The sequence below is a fragment of the Pongo abelii genome, chromosome 20, assembly GCF_028885655.2.
Source record: "Pongo abelii isolate AG06213 chromosome 20, NHGRI_mPonAbe1-v2.0_pri, whole genome shotgun sequence".
Taxonomy (NCBI): Eukaryota; Metazoa; Chordata; class Mammalia; order Primates; family Hominidae; genus Pongo; species Pongo abelii.
The window spans coordinates 59,575,191-59,595,352 of record NC_072005.2 but is presented as its reverse complement, the minus strand read 5'-3'; the positions used below and the strand labels follow the sequence as shown (position 1 = coordinate 59,595,352).

The 20,162-nt window shown below is 45.4% G+C and overlaps 2 protein-coding genes and 1 long non-coding RNA gene across 3 annotated transcripts; 2 read left to right on the top strand and 1 right to left on the bottom strand.

The window, feature by feature from the left end:
• Positions 1 to 1,093: 1,093 nt before the first annotated feature.
• On the bottom strand, positions 1,094 to 16,275 carry LOC103888682 (protein FAM90A27P). The gene is made up of 7 exons (XM_024238076.3): positions 14,447 to 16,275; positions 6,290 to 6,394; positions 5,345 to 5,517; positions 4,399 to 4,576; positions 3,755 to 3,954; positions 3,158 to 3,266; positions 1,094 to 2,058 (listed from the first exon to the last, which is right to left on the bottom strand). Exons 2-7 carry the CDS (start codon positions 6,359 to 6,361, stop codon positions 1,309 to 1,311), a joined length of 1,482 nt encoding a protein of 493 aa, XP_024093844.3. The 5' UTR covers positions 6,362 to 6,394; positions 14,447 to 16,275; the 3' UTR covers positions 1,094 to 1,308.
• Positions 12,577 to 14,099, top strand: LOC129052034 (uncharacterized). Its single transcript, XR_008516743.2, has 2 exons — positions 12,577 to 12,753; positions 13,620 to 14,099. It is a non-coding gene; the product is annotated as an uncharacterized LOC129052034 (long non-coding RNA).
• A 2,606-nt stretch (positions 16,276 to 18,881) lies between the features above and the next one.
• Positions 18,882 to 19,784, top strand: PONPYGV1R1804 (vomeronasal 1 receptor ponPygV1R1804). The gene is given in 1 exon segment (NM_001167379.1): positions 18,882 to 19,784. A coding segment is annotated over 1 exon segment (903 nt).
• The last annotated feature ends 378 nt before the right edge of the window (positions 19,785 to 20,162 follow it).

Genomic DNA, 20,162 nt, shown 5'->3' with positions numbered 1-20,162 from the left:
ACCCTATATCCAGCCTCACACGGGACTTAGAACATGACTCTCTCCAAGGGTGGATCCCAGCCAGGAGTAGTGGTTGAAACTCACCAGGAGATTCCGACGTGCAACCAAGTTGAGAGTCAGTCTATGTTCCTGCTTATCCCACTTAACCCACACGTGAAACACCTGGGGTTGTTATTCAACTGCAGGTACTGATTGAGCAGGTGGGGATGGGGCTGTGCCTGAGGGTCTGTGTTTCTCAGAAGCTACAGGTCTGCAGGTGACACTCTGGACACCCAGTCCTCTTTGCTCAAGTAAATGAGACACGATGATTGAAATGTAAGGAAATGGGCCTGAGGTGAAAAGGAAAACTCAAAACACCAGTAAGACGTGTCATAGTTCAGATAATTTTATTCATATGCAAAGAAATTAACCAAGCAGAATTTTACAATGACTTTTAATAACAAAAGTTCCAAGGCTAGTAGAATATATCCTTATAAGTGAAATTCATTTAAAAACTTGAAGTTACTCTATTGTTTACTTGTGGTATGATAATAATAATAGTAAGATACATTTTACCATGTGCCATTCATGACGTGCTTTGCATAACTTATTGAATCCGCTGAATAGCCCCAACATTGAGAATATTGGTACCTCAACTTTACACATGCGCTAGCTGAGATGCCCTCTCTATCACAGTGGAAATCAGAGTCTAGGTAGCTTCATAAAATAAATGGAGCATTTCCCTTGTTTGATGTCCTGGAAAAATGTATACGGTATAAAAAAGAACAGTTTCTTAAATGTTTGAATTCACTGATTAAAAAAAAAACACATTCTTCCAAGAAAAAAAAAAATTCCTCATTTTTCCAAGGCTAAGCGTTTCTCACTACAACTCTCCTTCACAGTCAAATATTCTTGAGTCAGAAGATACTGACGTTTTTCCACTACCATCAGAGGGCCCTTTGCCCAGAATTACTCAAATTTCAGTCTTTGGCTCCCTCCCTCAGATGAGTTTCAAAGCTTTCTATTGAGACACTAGTGGAGCATTGTTTGCTTATGTTGACTCAGTTTCTCATATAATTATATGTAATTGAAAAAGAAATCTATAGGACACTTTCAAAAGCCCCATTTTAATACAGGTTAAATTTATATAATGTAAATAGGCAGGGTTCGTTGATCCCCGATAGTATCTGGGGTTCACGTTTGAACAGGCACCGCTGCCAGGGAAGGGCTGACCCCACACAGGGCTACTTCCTGCCTCTCCCTTTCTCAGCCTTTCAGCCACTTCCAAGTCACATGGGCTTGAAGCTGGGTCTTCTTGCCTTGGGGGCCTCAGTCACTGTCACTGTCCTCAGAGGAGGAAGAGATCAGAAGGTCCTCATAGAGGACACTCATTGAGACCTGGGGACCCCGCCCCTCAGGCTCCCTTGAGAAGTGAGGGCTCTGAGCGGAAGCAGAGTTTTCAGGAGGACAGGATGTGGGCTGCAGGGTTGCGGTCTTGGTGGCTGCTGTCTCTGCAGTCGCCTTGGGGGCCTGTTTGGATCCAAGTCCAGTTGCAGTGCAGGGAGGCTGAGTTCCCAGGGCGGGGGTCGGGAAGGAGCTGAGTCTTGCTTTCTTTGCGGGGTTCTGGAAAGTCTGGGTGGGGACGGGGGCAGGCTGCTTGCCTGGTGCCTGGGTTCTGGAGTCCTGGCCACACTTTTGTCTGACTTGCTGTGGTCTGGGCTTTGCATCTGCATGGGGATGTTTGATTTCTGCCTGGGATTTAAGGGCAGGGCCCGGGGCAAATGCCTGCATGGCAGGCTGGAGAGCACCGTGGGAGGACACGTCGGGCCTGTTGGCTGGCAGCCTGGCACTGAGAGTGGGGGTCTGGCGGGAGCTCTTCAGAACAGGGAGCAGGGAGGCAGTAACGTCCCCGCCATGTCCGTTGATGGGTCCACAGGTGCTCAGTTGAGGTCGATCATTGTGACCCGAAGGGCAGAGTAATCTCATCTCGGGTTTGTTGACAGACGGGGGAGCTGTGGACACAGGGCCCAGGACAGATCTCTTCTTGGTGGTGTGGACAGGCAGTGGCATGGTAGGATGCTATGGGAGAAAACATCCGACATGAGACAGCTCAGCAGTAGAATTCCCAAACTCTGTGAAGCAGGGATCTCACATGCAAAACCACATCACAACAGAAACTGTGTGAAAATGAGAAGCAAGCTAGGACAGAGGAAAATGGACAGGCTGACATGAGAAACAGAGGAGAATAACAGGCACTGGGATTGCGTCTAAATCAGGATCAAATATAGGGAAGACCCTACAAAAGAGACAGGACATAGGAAATTAAACGTCACAGAAAAGAATGCACACATGGTCACTGAATATATGCAGAACTGTCACTTCAGGAATAGTGCTGGGGAAAGATAGTCTGCCATTCTGTTTGCTGTGACTATCACATATGAAAATTAAAACTGTCTTTATGTTCTCTATTGTTAATATCAAAGGAATACCAATTCCCCACACAATGTGGAGACTGGAAATGGCACAGCTCCTTTTGAAAGCAGATGTAAGAACATGTATAAAAACGAAGGAGACGCCTTATCTGCAGCCAGTATCCCGAAGGCATCTGATCAGTCACTCCCCATGGGCACTGAAATGTGCCCAGCAGCATTTGCTGGCCAACTTGCAAATAAAGGTACAGAAACCAACTTTCAAATAAAGAACCAGAGGCCGGGCGCGGTGGCTCACACCTGTTATCCCAGCACTTTGGGGGGCCAAGGCGGGCGGATCACGAGGTCAGGAAATCGAGACCATTCTGGCTAACACGATGAAACCCCGTCTCTACTAAAAACACACACACACACACACACAAATTAGATAGGCATAGTGGCGGGCGCCTGTAGTCCCAGCTACTCGGGAGGCTGAGGCAGGAGAATGGCGTGAACCCGGGAGGCGGAGCTTGCAGTGAGCCGAGATCACGCCACTGCAGTCCAGCCTGGGCAACAGAGCAAGACTCCATCTCAAAAAAAAGAGAAGAAGAAAAAGAAGCTGGAAACCGGAGTATGCGAAGTCTTCGTGTAGCGCAGTTCTCCTGCAGGGCAGCCTAGGTCTAAAAATGACCCCCACCCATGAGGGGCACAGAAGTGAAGGAATCAGGGGACTCAGAGGAGAAACAGAGCGGGGCCAGGGGAATACGCACCCTCAGGAACAAACAGTCTTCTGCTGGCTCCTTCCAGGCTTCCTGCGTCTTCTCTTGGGCAGTTCTGGGAAATGTCTGCGTCGGAGCTTTGCTCTGCTGCTGCTGGGGACTGCAGAAGAAATCACGTTCACTGTCTGGACTCGCCTGATCCTCCAGCTCACACCAGTGACTGGGAACCAAGCACCCTCCCGGAACCCAGCCCTAGCCCTTGCTTTGGGTGAGGGAGGCATTCAGGCCTCTGTGAACTTTGCCAAGACAGCCTCTTCTCTCATCTCAGAGGCAGCCCCACTTCCAGGAAGCTCCGCCCCCCACCCCCCACCCCCGCCATGGCCCCAGGTTCCCTAAGTTCATTCAGGCCCTGGTGCTGCTCTGCCTGCCATGGGCGACATCCCCAGGTCTCCCACAGCCCCTGCCCTCTAGAGACCCTCAGCGCAGGAATAATCTCTGAGTAGGGATCCTGGAAGGCAGAGGCCCCCGCCCACCTCCATTTGGAGCTTTCCTTGTGTGCTTAGAGAAGGCTGCACAGAAAGACTAGGGGAGACACCAGCTCCTGAGGCGCCGACCTCACGCATCGTCCTTGACCCTGCAAATCCTTACCTTGGATTTCGCTCCTTTTCTCTGTCATTCCTCATAAAGGGCCCTGGAGCCTGGGGTAGCTGGGCCTTTGCTGGTTTCAGGTTCTCCTTCTCCTTGTGTGAGCCCAGGGGCTGCAGAGGAAGGGCCCCACTGCACCTCTTAATGGGGCAGGTCTTGCTCCTGGCTGAGTGCCCAAAGGCCCCGCAGTTCTTGCATTTCACCTGCAGGTGGAGGAGGACAGAGAGCAGTGAGTCAACAGCAACCACAGGCACCTGCAAAGGTTCACACACGGCCTGGGTTTTGGAGATGGATTAGTTTAGGAGGGGACATAGGCCCATGGGCTGTTGGTTGCCTGGAAATTCAAGATATTCTCGTCCTCCCCAGAACCCGTTTAACAGGGATCCCAGGAGGAAGAACGCGTGTGTCTGAGAGTGAAGATAATGAACCAGTGTTGAGGACTCAGCAAACACCAGGCTGGACATGACACTGGACAGAGAATGAGGCTGCTCCTCAGACTCCGAATGGGCCAATCTGCCAAGACAGGAGGCTGACCGCTCTGGTCAGACTGAGACCAGTGGGAACTCTTAAGTCATAATCACGGGTCCCATGTTCAAGCCCACTCTCTGGTGTCCATTGGTTACCAACATTTTCAAGCCCCCACTGACCCTGGATTCCTCCTCCTCTGCTGAGGGAGTCATCTGCCCCATGGGTCTCCTCTGCTGCTCCTGTGGGTTCTTGGCTCTGGGGGGCCACTGAGCCCGATGGTGGACGTAATGACCGGCCATCTGTGGCAGGTCCTTGAGCTTCTGATCAGTCTTCTTCATTAAATGATGGTTGGATTTCCTAGTCATAAGAAAAAGAGAAAACATTACACAGACACCAGACGAAAGTCCCTCCTACCCCTATTTACCCAAGCAGGGATGGAGGGACGTACTGGCCACTGAGTCACGCCCACTGTAACTTGGTCCTCTCTGAACCCAGGTCCCAGTTGTGCTATTTTGCGACTCTCTCCCAGCCTGGCCTACTCCCAGAACAGGACACAGATTTTATAAACCAAAGGCTGCTTGATTTCTAGAGGGTGAAGTGAGATTTGCAGCCTTGCATAAAAGTTTTCTGGGCTCTCAGTTTGTGTGCAGTCAGTGCCTCAGAGCTGAAACCCTCTGACAATATTTATCAAAGCCAAGACACGAACAGCCAACAACTACTTATTTTTTTCCAGCTAGCTCCAGAAAACCCACTATTTTCATAGACTTCTCACTCAGAAAACCAACCAGAAGCTCAAAGCTTTGCAAAGTTTTCATATTCAACCTATGGATACTCGTGAAATTTCACATGAGACCCCTGTGACCACACGCCACTCTTCACACAGAAGCAGGCACAAAGCCAAGCGAGGACCAGCCCGCTAAGGATCCTGCGATGCTGACACGTATGTGCATGTTCACGCCAGGCATCGCACACATCACAGCCCATGTCATGGGGGGACATGCAAGACGGAAACCTCCAGGCATGTTCAGGCAGAAACCTTGAGCCCACAACAGGAATACAACAGGAAGACAGTGGTTGGGGAATGCCCCAGGCTGTCCCTACCTTACTCCCTAATACTTGTCTTACCTCTCATCTTGGTATCCAGGTCTCTGTGAAATTGTGGGGGGCCGATCCACTGAAGGCCGGCATTTCTTATTCAAGACACAGCGGGCTGTCGGATCCTCTCCTGGCTTCAGAGGAAATCGCAGAAGAACCTCCACAGAGGCAAGAACAACCCATTTCTCTGTCATCAAGTCAATCTAATGCAGAGAAAGGAGAATGGAGAGGCAACCTGAGTTCTGCAGGCAGGAGGAAGCCTTCGCAGAGGAGAGGAAGAACTCCCAACTTCCTGAGATTTTAAAGGGAATGCTGGACAGGCTCACATTTCGTTGTTTTTTTTTTTTCTTTTTTTAAAGAAGTCATTATGTGAAAAAGATACTTGTACACACATGTTTACAGTAGCACAATTCACAATTGCAAAAATATGGAACCAGTCCAAATGCCCATCAATCAACCGGTGGATAAAGGAACTGTGATATATATACACACACACAATGGAATACTACTTAGCCATAGAAGGGAAGAAATTAATGGCCTTCGCAGCAACCTGGATGGGATTGGAGACTATTATTCTCTGTGAATAAGTCAGGAATGCAAAACCAAACAGCTTATGTTCTCACTCATGTGCGGGAGCTAAGCTATGAGGATGCAAAGGCAATCTCACAGTTCTTTACTCCAGAGCTGGTGAGGAGTTTGCTGATGACCTTCAAATGGAACCCAGCGCGACAGCCCAGGGTATTGGGAAGCACTGCTGTTCCCAGGTGGGAACTAAGGGGCGGTGGCGGTGGCATTTTCCCGTGTCCCTTTGAGGAATTACGTATCGATTTTAATGGGTCAGTGCCCATGTATGGAGGTTTTAAAACCCTGAATATGACCTGATCATGGGCGGGGAGCCTGCGTCAACCTTCCCCCAGGCTGGGAATCCCCCCATTCCACCTGCCTCCCAGGTGACCCCACAGCTCCCATACTCACATCTCTTTGTGGGATCCCACACTGCTTTAAGAACTGCCTCCCCTGTTCCATGGAGAGAGTGTTGGGGTCCATCACTGCTGGTCCTGCCAGAGGGATTCTCTTTCCCTGTGGAGGGTAGAAAATGAGACGCTGATTCCTTCCTATCCCTGGACTCTCCCAGGTGCAGGATGCAGTCAGCCCCATCTGTCTGCTGTGCCCACCGTGTCCCTAGGAGTAAACTCACACATCCTGTCATTCAAACTACACGGACCCATCCTTCCTCTGCCAGTGACATGACACCAATGTGAATGAGAAAAGCAGGTGATCCATTAAAAGAATTGTTCACTGGACTTAGCATGTTCGATGTGTATGCAATGCAGGTCCCTTCTCTAGAGACCCTCATAGTATACCATCAAACATCTGGAAAAATTGATCGTGGAATTGGCCTCAAAGAGAATTTAATATATTAGAAAACTGGATATCTTATCAATCTGTAGTCCCTGTTTGTCAAAATTAGATATACCTACATTTTATAAATTATAAGAATGTTTTAAACTATGAAGCACAGTCTCTGAAATTTCTGCAATCAAAGTCCTTAAGATCAAGCAAGATATTCAGGTGGAAATCAGAAGGTGTGAAGAAAATACAGGCAAAGCCCTTTCATGTCCAAACTGATGAGCAAAGCAAAACCTGGGTTCAGGGGAAATGTCTTTGTCTAAATGACCACAGTGCTAGGGAAACAGGAGCATAGGAGAGTGAGGGCGACACCATTTAGAAATCAACTCCTTCTTAAAACTAGCGAGGCAGAGTCCTGGCCAGTCACCACCCTGGTCCTAAGATGTTTGTGGCTGAGGAAGCAGCTTAGCAATGCTTGCAAGACAGACTCCTATGAAAGCAAAATGTCCAGATGCCCAATATCCAAAGCAATAGATGCCTTCAAGATAATGATAGCTATGCTTTCCTGAGCTACACACTAGAATGTCAAGGATAGTTTTCTTTAAATCAACAGAACACTAAACATTGTCATGCTGTCAGCCCACCACATGTAGACATAGCTCAGTTAAATCTTCACATGGAAAAGACTCTATATCAGAACAACTTAAAAAAAAAAAAAGACGGTGCATTTTCCGGTCACATTCTGAGGTCGCCCTACTCTGTAATGTAGTAGCTTTCAGTAAACTCTCTCTTCTCACTGTTCTCTGCGACTTGCCTGGAATTCCTTCCTGTGTGAGAACAAAAAACCCTCTCCTGGGGTCTCGATCGGGCCTCTTTTTTTTTTTTGCCACAACAACATGATTGAAAAAAGAAAATTTGGGGGAAGTGCTCAGGTCCATGGAGACAGCTTAGAGACAGAACAACATGAGATTACAAAAATGAAAAGATGGAAATGGTAAATCAAACAATAAGTTGGAGCAGATGAAAAAATAAATAGAATACAACAGGAAAACGTGCTCTTTATTTGAAAGCAGTAGTAGGATACATTACCATGGGTGCCCACAGAAAGATAATAAAATTTATCTTCATAGATCATATTAGGAAATAGAGAAGACAATACCGCCATGAAAATACAAAAAAAAAAAAAAAATGATCAGGGAATGCTACACTGGGGACAAACACATTTGAAAATCTAGAATAAAGTGTGCTTTCCTCTTCAAAATCCAAATCGCCAAAATTGAGAGGTAAAGAAACATTTTTAACTACATATTTAAGTAGAACCATTCTTTACACCACCATTATAGATTGGGTGCTCACAGCCTAAGTCTTGCTTGGCTTAATCTATGTATAGAGGCTCAGGGCCCTGAATTTTTACCAGCTCCTAGCAAAGGTCAATGAGTATACTGATACAAAAGATAAGTGAAGAAATCTCTTATTTAAAAGCCCTCCGTCAAAGGCACCGGGTCTCCATAACTGCTCATCCAGCACCCACACAATTCAGGGTGCTGGGTGAACATTCCTTGCAAACGTAGACCTTTATATGATCATTAAAATTTTGTTTTTAATTTTTTTGTTTTGTTTTTTGTTTTTCTTGTTTTTCTTAATATATGTTTTTTCAATCATTACAATTTGTGAAACGTTTTTTGAATCAGGCTCTGTCTTAAGAAACACTGTTAAGCAATTAAGTAATCTTTACCTCGACATCTAAAACCACCCACTACAGAGTTTTCTCACTCTTCTATTTCTCCTGTTGGAATAAACCAAGGCCCAAAATTGTAATGTACCAACCTGTTGTCTTCCTTCCCTCTAGCAGCCACTCAGGTAAGTGGACCCTCTGCAAACTCTACTCCTCACAGTGGGGCTTCCGCGATGAAGACAGCAAAGACCACTGAGGGGAAGATCCGTTCTCCTGCTGGCATTTATACTGCCCCAGAGCCCCAGAGTCACTCCCCCTGGCTAACCTAATCATGATGTAATCACATCTGATCTAATTACCTCTCCCTCTTTCTCCGTTTCTTAGTTATTCTGTTGCTAGCACTTTCATTTTATCACACATGTGTACATCCGGAACAAATAATATAATTTGCTGTTTGCCCTTCCCATAATTTTTTTATTCTAACCTAGAACTATATATTTTGAACAACATACACTATTTTCTGCATGTTTAAAATGTTCATACATAAGCCCAGGCTGTCTCATTCTGTATCTCGAAAGGGGATGAGCAGCTCAGCCTCCCATGGCAGGGAGCTCAGTGGAAACCAAGACTGGAGATTCTGGCCTTGGTGGGGCCAAGGATAAGTGAGGTCTAAGAACAGCCTGGCTCACTGTGAGTCCCGAAATGGACTAGAGTATGCGGTGTGGCTATGGGGGATGGGTCACCCAAACTCTCCATGTATCCATGGAATTTTTAAAAGCCCACCTCAGATGGGGAGAACTGCAAGAAGCCAACTCTCAGTTCCAGGGACAGCTCCTGGAAAGAGTCAGTGGCTCTGATGGGAACAGGAAGGCAGGCACAGCTCCAGGGTGTGGACAGGAGCTCAGCAACTCACCAGGATTTAAAGATCCTGAGGTCTGGGCAGCATTTGGGGATTGAGGATGGAGTGTAGACTCGCCTCTCTGTGGAGACGAGATGGGAGTTGATATAGTTTGGATCCCCGACCAAATCTCCTATTGAAATGTCATCCCCAGTGTTTGACCTGGGGCCTGGTGGGAGATGATTGGATCGTGGGGGCGGTTTTCTCATGAATGGTTTAGCCTCCTGCCCCGTGGTTGTGTCCTTTCCAGAGTGAGTGAGTTCTCATGAGATCTGGTCATTTAACACTGTCCAGCACCTGCCTCCACACTCTCTTGTCCCTGCTTTTGCCATGTGAAATGCCTTATCCCTCTTTGCCTTCCGCCGTGAGTAAAAGCTTCCTGAGGTCTCCCTAGAGAAAGATGCTGCAATATTTCCCATACAGCCTGCAGAACCATGAGCATGTTCATTCTCTTTTCTTTAATATGACCGAGCCTCAGGTATTTCTTTACAGCAATGCAAGGAAGGGCCTGATAAAGGAGTGTTCCCAAGAATTCTCACAGAGATATCAGGGTGTGGGGTCTGTCTGGCCTATTCAAGTGGGTTTCTCACCCACAGGCTTCCTGAACCTCTCCTGTGACAAAGGACAGAGGGAGAGGTTGCCCTTTCTACATTTTAAGTTCCTTCTGGCTGTGGGTGCAGTGGTGGTGTGGGGAAGAGAAAACGAAGTTAAAAAGGCATATTTTCAAAATTCACATGGGATTTCCCAAGATAATCTCATCTGAGGAAGAAGTTCTGGGAATGAGGAAGAGCAAGAGAAGGATTAGGAGATGGGAAAGGCATGTTCTCAGGTAAATGTCCTGTCCTGGGTCAATTGCTGTGTTCTCTCTCTGAAAACACTATGGTTTGGTTTTGTTTTGCCATCAATAAGAAATTCACTTGCTTTCAAAAAATCCAAATGCTCATATTGTCCAGAAAACTGAAACAGGTTAAATTACCATTTTTATGAAGCAGAACTGCTAAAACTTCTTCCCTGAAACGTCTTTGCTTGCATTAATCCTTTGACCTCCACTGCATTTATCTTAAAAATTCATGCACAGTGAGAAAGGAGGAATTTTTTTTAAGATCTATAGCACCGGATGATGACCGTAGTTCATAATAATGCATACTGCAAATATACACAATTACTAAGAAAGCGAATTTCAAATGTTCTTGCCAAAAAAGTGATAGCTATGTCAATAATGGGTATAAAACTGATTGACTTCATCATTCTACAACATATATCAAAGCATCACAATGTACTCTGCAAATATGTACAGTTGTTATTTGTCAATTAAGTTTACGTTTTAAAAAGTCACATACCCTTTTAAAACAAAAAACTACCTGTAGCTGACTTCTGTACCCAATTCCTCCACCCTCAAGCGTGTACTATGTACCTTTTGACCCCATGCAAAAATAAAATCTTAGGTTGAGTACTTTCAATGATGGAAAAAATAGTTTTTTTCTTAGAAAACAATGTTTCCAATCATACTGCATTCTTTTTATTGCAAATATGTAATAGATTCAAAAAGTTTTGGGGTGCCTACTATTTATATTTAATTAATTTTTAAATTGACAAATAGTAAAGCATTCTTTTCAATGATAAAATATTATTGATTTCTTTACCCACTTCTTCCTCCCACAGTCATATACTACAACTGTCTGACCCCATGTAAAAATAAAATCTCACGTTCAGCATTATCAATTACAGGATAAAAGTATTGTTTTGTCAGACAAAGATGTGTCCAATTATAGTGGATTGTTTTTTATTGCAAATATTTAATAGATTCAAATAGATTTCTAAGGTTTCTAATACTTATATGTATATTTAATTTATTTTTAATTGACAAATAGTTCTTGTGCATACTCACACGGTACGTGGCGATCCTAGAATAGGTGTAGCGTAGTGATCAGATTAGGGGATTAGCATGCCCATCATCTCAAGCCTGCTTCATGTCTGTGTGTTGGGGACATTCACTCTCCTCCCTCTAGCTACTGGAAACCCTGCGTTATTGTTAACGATAGCCATCCTGCAGTGCCATGGAGCACAACACAGTGGGTTCCTATGTGCGCTCTCCAGCCTGGGCGCGCTGGGGGCGTCTGGTGGCAGGACTGAGCCACGTGGGCGTGGACTGCACGGGGTCAGTGTCTTCAAAAGCCTCACCCAGATCCTCTGCACTTACCCCCTGCAGAGCACCGACAGCCCTGCTCTGGAAGCGTGTGTCGGCTTAGATGTCCTGAGCAATTTCTTGCGCCAGGCTCTGGAAGGGAAGCTTGCAAATGAGGAGTTCAGTGGATTTCTTTCTTCCTTTTTTTTTTTTTTTTTTGAGATGGAGTCTCGCACTGTCGCCAGGGCTGGATTGCAGTGGTGCTATCTCGGCTCACTGCAACCTCTGCCTCTCGGGTTCACGCCATTCTCCTGCCTCAGCCTCCCGAGTAGCTGGGACTACAGGCGCCCGCCACCACGCCCGGCTAATTTTTTGTATTTCTAGTAGAGACGGGGTTTCACCGTGTTAGCCAGAATGGTCTCGATCTCCTGACCTCGTGATCCGCCCGCCTTGGCCTCCCAAAGTGCTGGGATTACCGGCGTAAGCCGCCGCGCCCGGCGAGTTCAGTGGATTTCTAACCAAGTCCCATTTCACGGAAAGCGCAGTCCCGCGGGGACCAGGAGGTTCCTTCCCGCTCTGGGAGAGGGCTTCCTGGCTGCTTCCCAACGTGGATTTGCGCCCCGTCGATTTCCTGCGGGTGCGCGGTGCATGACCCTGGTTGGAATCCTTCTTTACCCCTCTTCTCCTTGGGCTGGAACTCCCAGAGCTGGAAGCAGTGCAGCCACGGCTGCGAACTCAACACCAGCACGTTCTTAGAACTGGAAAACCCTTTCTTTAATGTTCACGCCTGAGTTTTTAAAAAGTACTGTTTTTTTAAAAAAAAAATATTCCAAGTGGCGGGCTCACTTGAAAAGATAGATGTAGATACTCTTTTGTGATTGTATGCATTCATGTGTGAAATGCATTTAGAATGATAATCCAGTGTGCAGTAAACGTTAAAAATTTTTGTCTTTTTCACTCCAATTTGAAACCGTTATCCTAAAAAAATTTCTTGACTCAAAAATCAAACGTTGACTATTTCCTCAGCAGTTCAGCTCCTCGGGCTGGAGAAGCACGTTGGAAAATGAGTGAGTGTGCTTTCAGCGCTGTCTGCATTTCTAGAACAGCATTTACTTTGTACATAAGCATGTAGGTTACGGATCCACAGGGCGATTTGGGGCGGGACCTCGTGCGGCGCATGCGCTCTGGGAAGTGTTGGCCTAAGGGCTGCAGGTGTGGGCCTGTGTCTTGCACTGATGTGTGGGTGTGCGCGAGAAGCGCCGTTAAAGACAGAACTCAGCCTGTTAACTCGTCTCTCTCATCCACCCCGCAATCTGAGCTTCCCAGATTCCTCAGGTCCCATAATGCCCGAGTTGATGCGCTGAAAGAGCAAGGAGATCAAAAAACGAAAGGTAGGAGAACTGCGCCGCACCTTAGTTGGGATATTAGGTTTTACAGACGTTGGCGAAGGCAGTTTAGCAATTATTCAACCGTAGAAATAACGTGCAATCACGGTGGAGCAGCAATACATGTGTCAGAACCACCCAATAATCTGCATGTTCGCACATCAGTGTGTTCAGCCACCTACACTGCCTGCAGCGTTTCACAGCAGGAGACAGACAAGCACATGCGACTCTGTACAGGGGTAAACAGGAGCGATTCAGTAACATGCTTCATTCATACGCACCAGGAAATAGGATGCAGTGTTTCCGAGGAGGTATAGAAACATCTTCCACACTCATCACTGACTGGGTGAAGCAACATGAACAATAAGTCCAACATGAACATATTTATATGAATTTTGAAGGAAGACAAAATGCCCTAATCATGTATATGTGTATGTGTGTATACAAATAGACCTATGTATATCTCCATATGCACGAACATATATGTGTGTCTATATATTTATCTATATTTGTATCTATGTCTATCTCTATAGATCTAGGTCTCTGTAACTCTACATTTAGATATAGATATGAAGATATAGATCTATATCTGTCTATATATAAGATCTTCATACATGTATCTCTCTCTATATATAGAGAGAGATGTATTTATAGAGCTATCAATATATAAAGGAAGATACATCTCAAACTGGTAACAATTGTGATGCCTGGGATCAGCCTTGTATCTTTGCTGGGGTATTTATAGCTCATTTTATTTAACTGTTTAAACAATTTGTCATTAAATTTGATCCTGTACTTATCAGTTTCCCATGACTCCACCATTACACAAAGTCAGTGCCTTATAACAGCACCCATTTATTTTTTCCCCGTAGGTCAGAAGCCCACAGTGCTTGGCTGTGTCCTCCGCTCAGGGTCTCACAAGGTCTGAATCTCGGGGTCAGCTGCCTGGGCTTTTCTCTGCAAGCTTGGGAGAGAATCTCCTTCCACAGGGGAGAATCTCTGCTTCCACGATCATTTAGGTGGCTGAAAAATCCCTTTTCTTCTCATGATTTCCACCTGCCTATCCTCTTCAGAGCCAGTAACAGCGTGTGAAATCCCCCTCTTCCCTCCGAGCCATGACTTCCTCTTCGGCGGTGTCTCTAACTTCTTTGTCTGCTTTAAGAGCTCAGTTGATTACATTAGACTCGCCTAGATCATCCAGGATAATCTCCCGAGTTCATTTCAGCTGATTGTTAATTACACCCACAAAGTCTCTTTTGCCTACGTGGAACTTAACATAACCACACAATAACACCAGGGGTTGGAGAACCAGCCAATGCATTTTTTGATGATAAAATATTATTGAAAAAATACTCTCAATGTGTCAACAAAATGATTACCACTCTTTACCTCTTAGTGATGGTTTCCAGTGACAGAAAAGCAAAAGGAAAGAGTGCTCAATGTTGAATTGTGTATTTTATTTTCTTAATATGCTATATTTTAATGGCATATTAATAATATGCTATTAATATGCATGTGCTATATTTTGGAAATACTACAATAAATAAAAGAAGCTCATACTTTTGAACTTGGGACACAAAATAAACTCAAGACATCCACAGAGCCAGGAAGGGACCTTCTGACACCTCTGTCTATCACCGAGCACCAGGTGTCAGGAAACAGCCTCTCCTGCCGGACCCACTGCAGTCACATTCTGTACCTGGTGTCCTGAAGGAGAAGAGAAAATGCTGTGGCATGTTGCACATCCCAGATGCTCCCTGTGGCCCGCTACGTCATGTTAACTTTTAAGCGTTCTCGGGGGTGTTTTACAGAATCATAATTTGCTCTTCATGAACTGAAACTAGAGTCTATCCGTGACTCAGTTGTGAGTCCGCTGTAAATGAGAGAGATGATGAATGGAGAATGAATTAGTGACCTCCAATCTTCCCCAGTGCCTTCCGCCACCCCAACCTCCGTGTAGTTCCTCCCTCCTCCTTCACCTCCCCTGCAGCCTCCCTCTCACCACCATTATGACCCTTAGTCATCACCCGCGCCTCCACAGCAATCCGCTCCCCCATCCTCCTGACAGCTTTAGACTTCTACATTGGACCCCACCACTCTCTCATGCCCTTCTTGGCCTCCATGCCTCCAGCACCTCCGTACCATCTATTGTGGGGAAGTCAGGCAAGGCCTCCCCACCTCCTACTGCCCCCACACTCTCCACCTTCCATGTCCTCCTTCTCCTAAGCGCTAAATCAATCCACATTCCAATGATCTCAGCCCATATTCCATAATCTCCATGCCCTTCTCCTTCAAATGTCCCAGCAATCAACCTCCCAATGTCCTCAGCTTCCCCAGCCCTCCAACCCTTCTCCCAGAACTCTCTAGTCCCTGCCCTCTTCCCCCAAACCCATTGGCTGCTCATCCCCATGACCCTTCCAGGTCCTCTCATCACCCTGCTCTCATTTTCCTCCCAGGCCTATGACGTATACGTAGTTCCTTCCACCATTCCCATCCTCGTCTCCACTTTGGGTCACTGACCACTCCCAGGACCTGTGCACCCCACCTGTTACTTCCCTTCCCCTCATTTTCTTTAACCTTCCATTGACATTAAGTCGCCGGTGCCTTGAACCCTCTCCTGCTGTTTACCCACTTTCTCTCATTATCTCTACCTCCCCATCATCTCCTTTCGTTCCATGACCCTGGCACCCCTTGTCCCCACAGCACCTAGTATCCCCCATATGCTTAGCTCCTTGCACGCTTTTCCCCTGTGCACCCTTAAAACCTGCAGCATCCTCTACTGTCTGGAAATTAACCTCCTTGTCCCTTTTAAGCCTCTGTGCTCTGTCTCCTGTTCATTATCAATCTACATTTACAGGTGCTCTGCCTCAATAGCGTCCTTTCCATGAGCCCCCAGATTTACCCTATATCACAAACCTGTGCAATGTCACACTCTGTCACACACCCACGCAATATCAGAACCTCTATCACACACCCATGCAATATCGACCCCAGTACTCAAACTTTTCTACTTAATGCCTTGGACCAAAGTAGCAATGTGCACATCATTTTATACATTGCACATGGTGACGTCATCATCATGAGTGGTGCAAAGTGGGAAGAAGTATAAAGGCTGAATCACAGTAAAGGCATGACCGCCAGTAGTCTCCAGATAGGAACCTGGTATCAAGATACAAATGCGTTTGCTGACTCTGCGAGTGTGGTGTTTAAAGGTCAGTGGGACTGTGTGAGTCTGTGTGAGTGCTGGGCATAGTGAGTGTATTTGAACATGAGTGTGGGTTTGTGGTGGGTGTGAGCCTGTGGTGGAACGTGTATGTGAGGGTGAGTGTCCAGTTGTGTATATGTATGTGATGTTCCTTTGATTTGTGCTGCTGTGCATGTATGCATGTGTTTGCACCTGTGTGTGTACATCTCTGTGTGAATATACGTCTGTGTGTATGATAGGGGTTGTTCAGCTTATGGCTCTAATCCCTGACATGGAAACTGAGATGCATTGAATGGAGGGCCTGAATAAAATGAACATTTGTTTGTAGGAAAAACCAAAAGATTAACTTGAATTCACATTTTATATTTCTTAATTTATTACAAGAGCAACCAGTGATCATTACTGAACATTCAGAAACACACACACACACACACACAAATGTAGAGGACTGTGGCAACCATCCAATGCTCTTGAATCGAGTAAGCAGCATTTGCTTCCCCGGACTGATCAAAGAGTGACTTTTTAGCCACCTGATCCACAGCATCCAGATTCCAAATTAATTGGCATTGAGCGGTTGGCATCCTGTTTGTCCTTTTGCTTGCATCCCTTTGAAAATCCTTCTCAGACACTCTGTCTGGGTTCATTTCTCTGCACATAATCTAATGATGCTGCAGCTGAGTGGCCTGAAGATTAGGAAAGAACTTGCTTTTGGGCAGAACTTCCCAGCAAAGCAGAGTATCCGGGGACACACGCCCCTCACTGTGAGTGTCTCACAGGTCAGAACTCAGCGTTTCCTGCTCCCTCCATGTAGGACTGTGTCTCTCCAGGGGATGGAGACGGAACAGCCTCTCCCAAACACTCCTCATAGTCTCTGAAGAGATGCTGGCCAGAAACTTGTCGTTGCTTTTGGTGATTAGCAATTGGGAAGAAAAGTTGTTCTGAAACGTTCTCAGCTCCCCAAGGCTGCACTGTCATTGCCACTGCAGGTGAAAAGATAATTGCAGTTCTGAGGGGAGGTGAGGTCACAGAACCACAAACCATATCTCAGGCTCTGGCTGCTTCCCTCCCACACAATCCTGGCTGTGGCAGCCTTCGCACTGAGCCCATCGTCCTAGCAGCAAGATGGAGCTGGGGAGAAAGTTTCTGTTTCAGTCTGTAGGGAAGGGTGCCTCCCAGGAGCCAGGGTAAGTCATCATATTATAATAAGATATTGTTCTAGATTGAAAACTGTCTAGTTCCCAAGTCACAGAGAAAAGAGGAATAGTTATGAGCCATGAGCTGAGCTACTGAAGAGAAATGGGATCCTAGCCCCACACCAATCCCTGGGGGGTCCTGGTGTGATTTAGGAGAATCCACACTGACCCACATTGTCGGTGTTTCACCAAATAATAATGAAACCTGGCTATGTTCTTCAGGACTAATGTTCTTAAATCAATCTGTTGTACTAGTGAAACCTGGTTGCATTCTTAAGGACTGTGGTACTAAAATCAATCTGCTGTTCCGCCTACCCAGCAGGAATCATAGACTAAAATTTCAGGATTGCTAAGGATGTGACTATAATATCACCATGCTTGTAATGAATAGACTGACTCTACAGGAGTCATATAATTCCTTACAGAAACAGTGTATCTAATTGGTAGTTGCTGGAACGAAAATGTTTTCTCCAAGTCTGAGAGTGTGCAGGGCTTGATGGGAGCATTAATTGTGTCTCCACTGAAAACTACCATAGTCTGTTGATTATGGTGAGACTGTGTCTCCTCTTGACGTTAAGGAGGCAGCATTTAAGGAAAAGGTAACTTTATAATAACGAGCTAAGGAGAGCAGCTATCAGACTCAAATGTGTCCTCTGATGTGTTCTCTGCTTTAAATAGATTCTAACATCACCCAAACTCTCTAATTTCCATTTACAAAGTATATATAATATACACCCACTAGAGTTTCCAATTTTCATGTTTGTCACATTTTAATTTAGTTATGCAAATATTGTCCTAAGGATAATAATTTGTTTAACTCAGTTATTAATAGATCTAGATATGTTATCTAAGATTTGTAAGAATTTGGTTATTACCTTACACTATTTTATCCCATATTGGTGTTTCACGTCCTATTGTTTTGGGTAAGACATGATTGTGGTAGGTGCCTTTATGCCTTTGTCCGTGGCACAAAAGCAAATGCTCACAATGTTTTTTACTCTCTTTCCATTCTAATATTGATCCATGCTTGCAGTCATTAAATCCAACTTGTCATGGAGCAGGTTTCTATAGTATCAAACTGTAATCCCTGCATCTACAGTTTTTAAGATCGCTAAACCTTTATTTATTTGGATATTGGCAAATAGAATACATTTTTACACATAATGTAAAATCATTACAACATACAGTAACCTACTACAAGACTAAAATATAATGACAACGAATAAAAAAAAGGTCTGTGCGTGTGTGTATGTGTGTGTGTGTGTGTGTGTGTGTGTCTTATTCAAAGAACACAGCTATCTAGCTTTGTTAGTCAACTATAGTGGCTAAATGCACTTTCTTTGCAAAAAAACCAGGCAGGTTCAATTTCGCACTTTGCCTGTAAGTAGGGTGGAAATGTCGCCAGTCACTTCACCTCTCTGTGTCTATGTCCTTCTCATATTTACAATGAAAGTAATAGTAATGCCTGCCTCATAGGTTTGTGAAAAAAGAAGTTATCACATGTATGATCTGCACAGCACTGATTCCCACATTGAAAGTGCTCTTTAAAGGTTACGCATTCAACTCTCAAAGCCTCTTAACAGAAGAGCGACTTTAAGTATTTCTAAGGGCAGAGCAATGGGAGGTGGCGAATGCTGGGTTGCAGGTGACACTATAAATGTAGCTCATGCCTCATATTTCCATGCGGGACCTCCCAGCTCTGAAGACAAACATCAGTGACAGACATCAGTCGCAGAATGGCCTCCCGGTATATGGCAGTGGGAATGATCTTATCACAGACCGTGGTGGGAGTCCCGGGGAGCTTCTCTCTTCTCCATTATCTCTCCATTTACTACATTGGGTGCAGGTTAAGGTCCACAGATTTGATTGTTAAGCACTTGATTGCAGCCAACTTCTTGGCTCTCCTCTGTAAAGGAGTCCCCCAGACAATGGCAGCTTTCCGGGTTAGATATTTTCTCAATGCGATTGGGTGCAAACTTGTTTTCTATCTCCACAGAGTGGGCAGGGGAGTGTCCACTGGCACCACCTGCCTCTTGAGTGTCTTCCAGGTGATCACGGTCAGCTCCAGGAAATCCAGGTGGGCAAAACTCAAAGAGAAAGCTCCCAAGCATGTTGGCTTTTCTGTTCTCCTGTGCTGGATCCTGTGCATGTTGGTAAACATCATCTTTCCCATATATGTGACTGGCAAACGGAACCACAGAAACACCACAGTGAACAAGGATTTGGGAGACTGTTGTGGGAGAGGCAACAACAAAATCGCACAGACACTGTGTGCAATGTTGTTATCATTCCCTGATGTGTTGTGTCTGGGGTTCATGCTCTGGGCCAGCAGCTCCATGGTTTGCATCCTGCACAGGCACAAGCAGCTGGTCCAGCACATTCATAGGAGCAATCTCTCCCCCAGAGCCTCCCCAGAGAACAGAGCTACGCAGAGCATCCTCATCCCCGTGAGCACCTTTGTGTCTTCTTACACTCTCTCCTGCCTTTTCCAAGTTTGTATGGCTCTTTTGGATAATCCCCATAGTTTACTGGTGAACACTTCAGCCTTAATGAGTGTATGTTTCCCAACTCTCAGCCCCTTTGTTCTCATGAGCTGTGACCCCAGTGTATACAGGCTTTGCTTTGCCTGGAAAAGTTGACAAGATCTCCTAACTTCATCATAAACATGTACATTGTATATATTTGCTCATGGTTCAATTGATGATTTACTCTTCCGTGCAGCAATGTAATCTTAATTATGAACCTCTCCCAATTATGAGAAGGTGATGAACAAGACAGGGTGAACTTCCACCCCAATGATAAACACTAACTAGTAAGAACAATTGTAAATGAAATATGATGAAATTATTATGTAAATATTCATATTATCAAAGTTTTATTAAGGCCTGCAGTAGAGTCATTAAAGGTCTATACAATCAAAAAAATTAGGTCCTGAATCAATCTGGAAATGATGGGGATCTCTCTGAGTGTGCAACCTTCAATCTGATATAATAAATCTATGCAGAAATTAAGTAAGC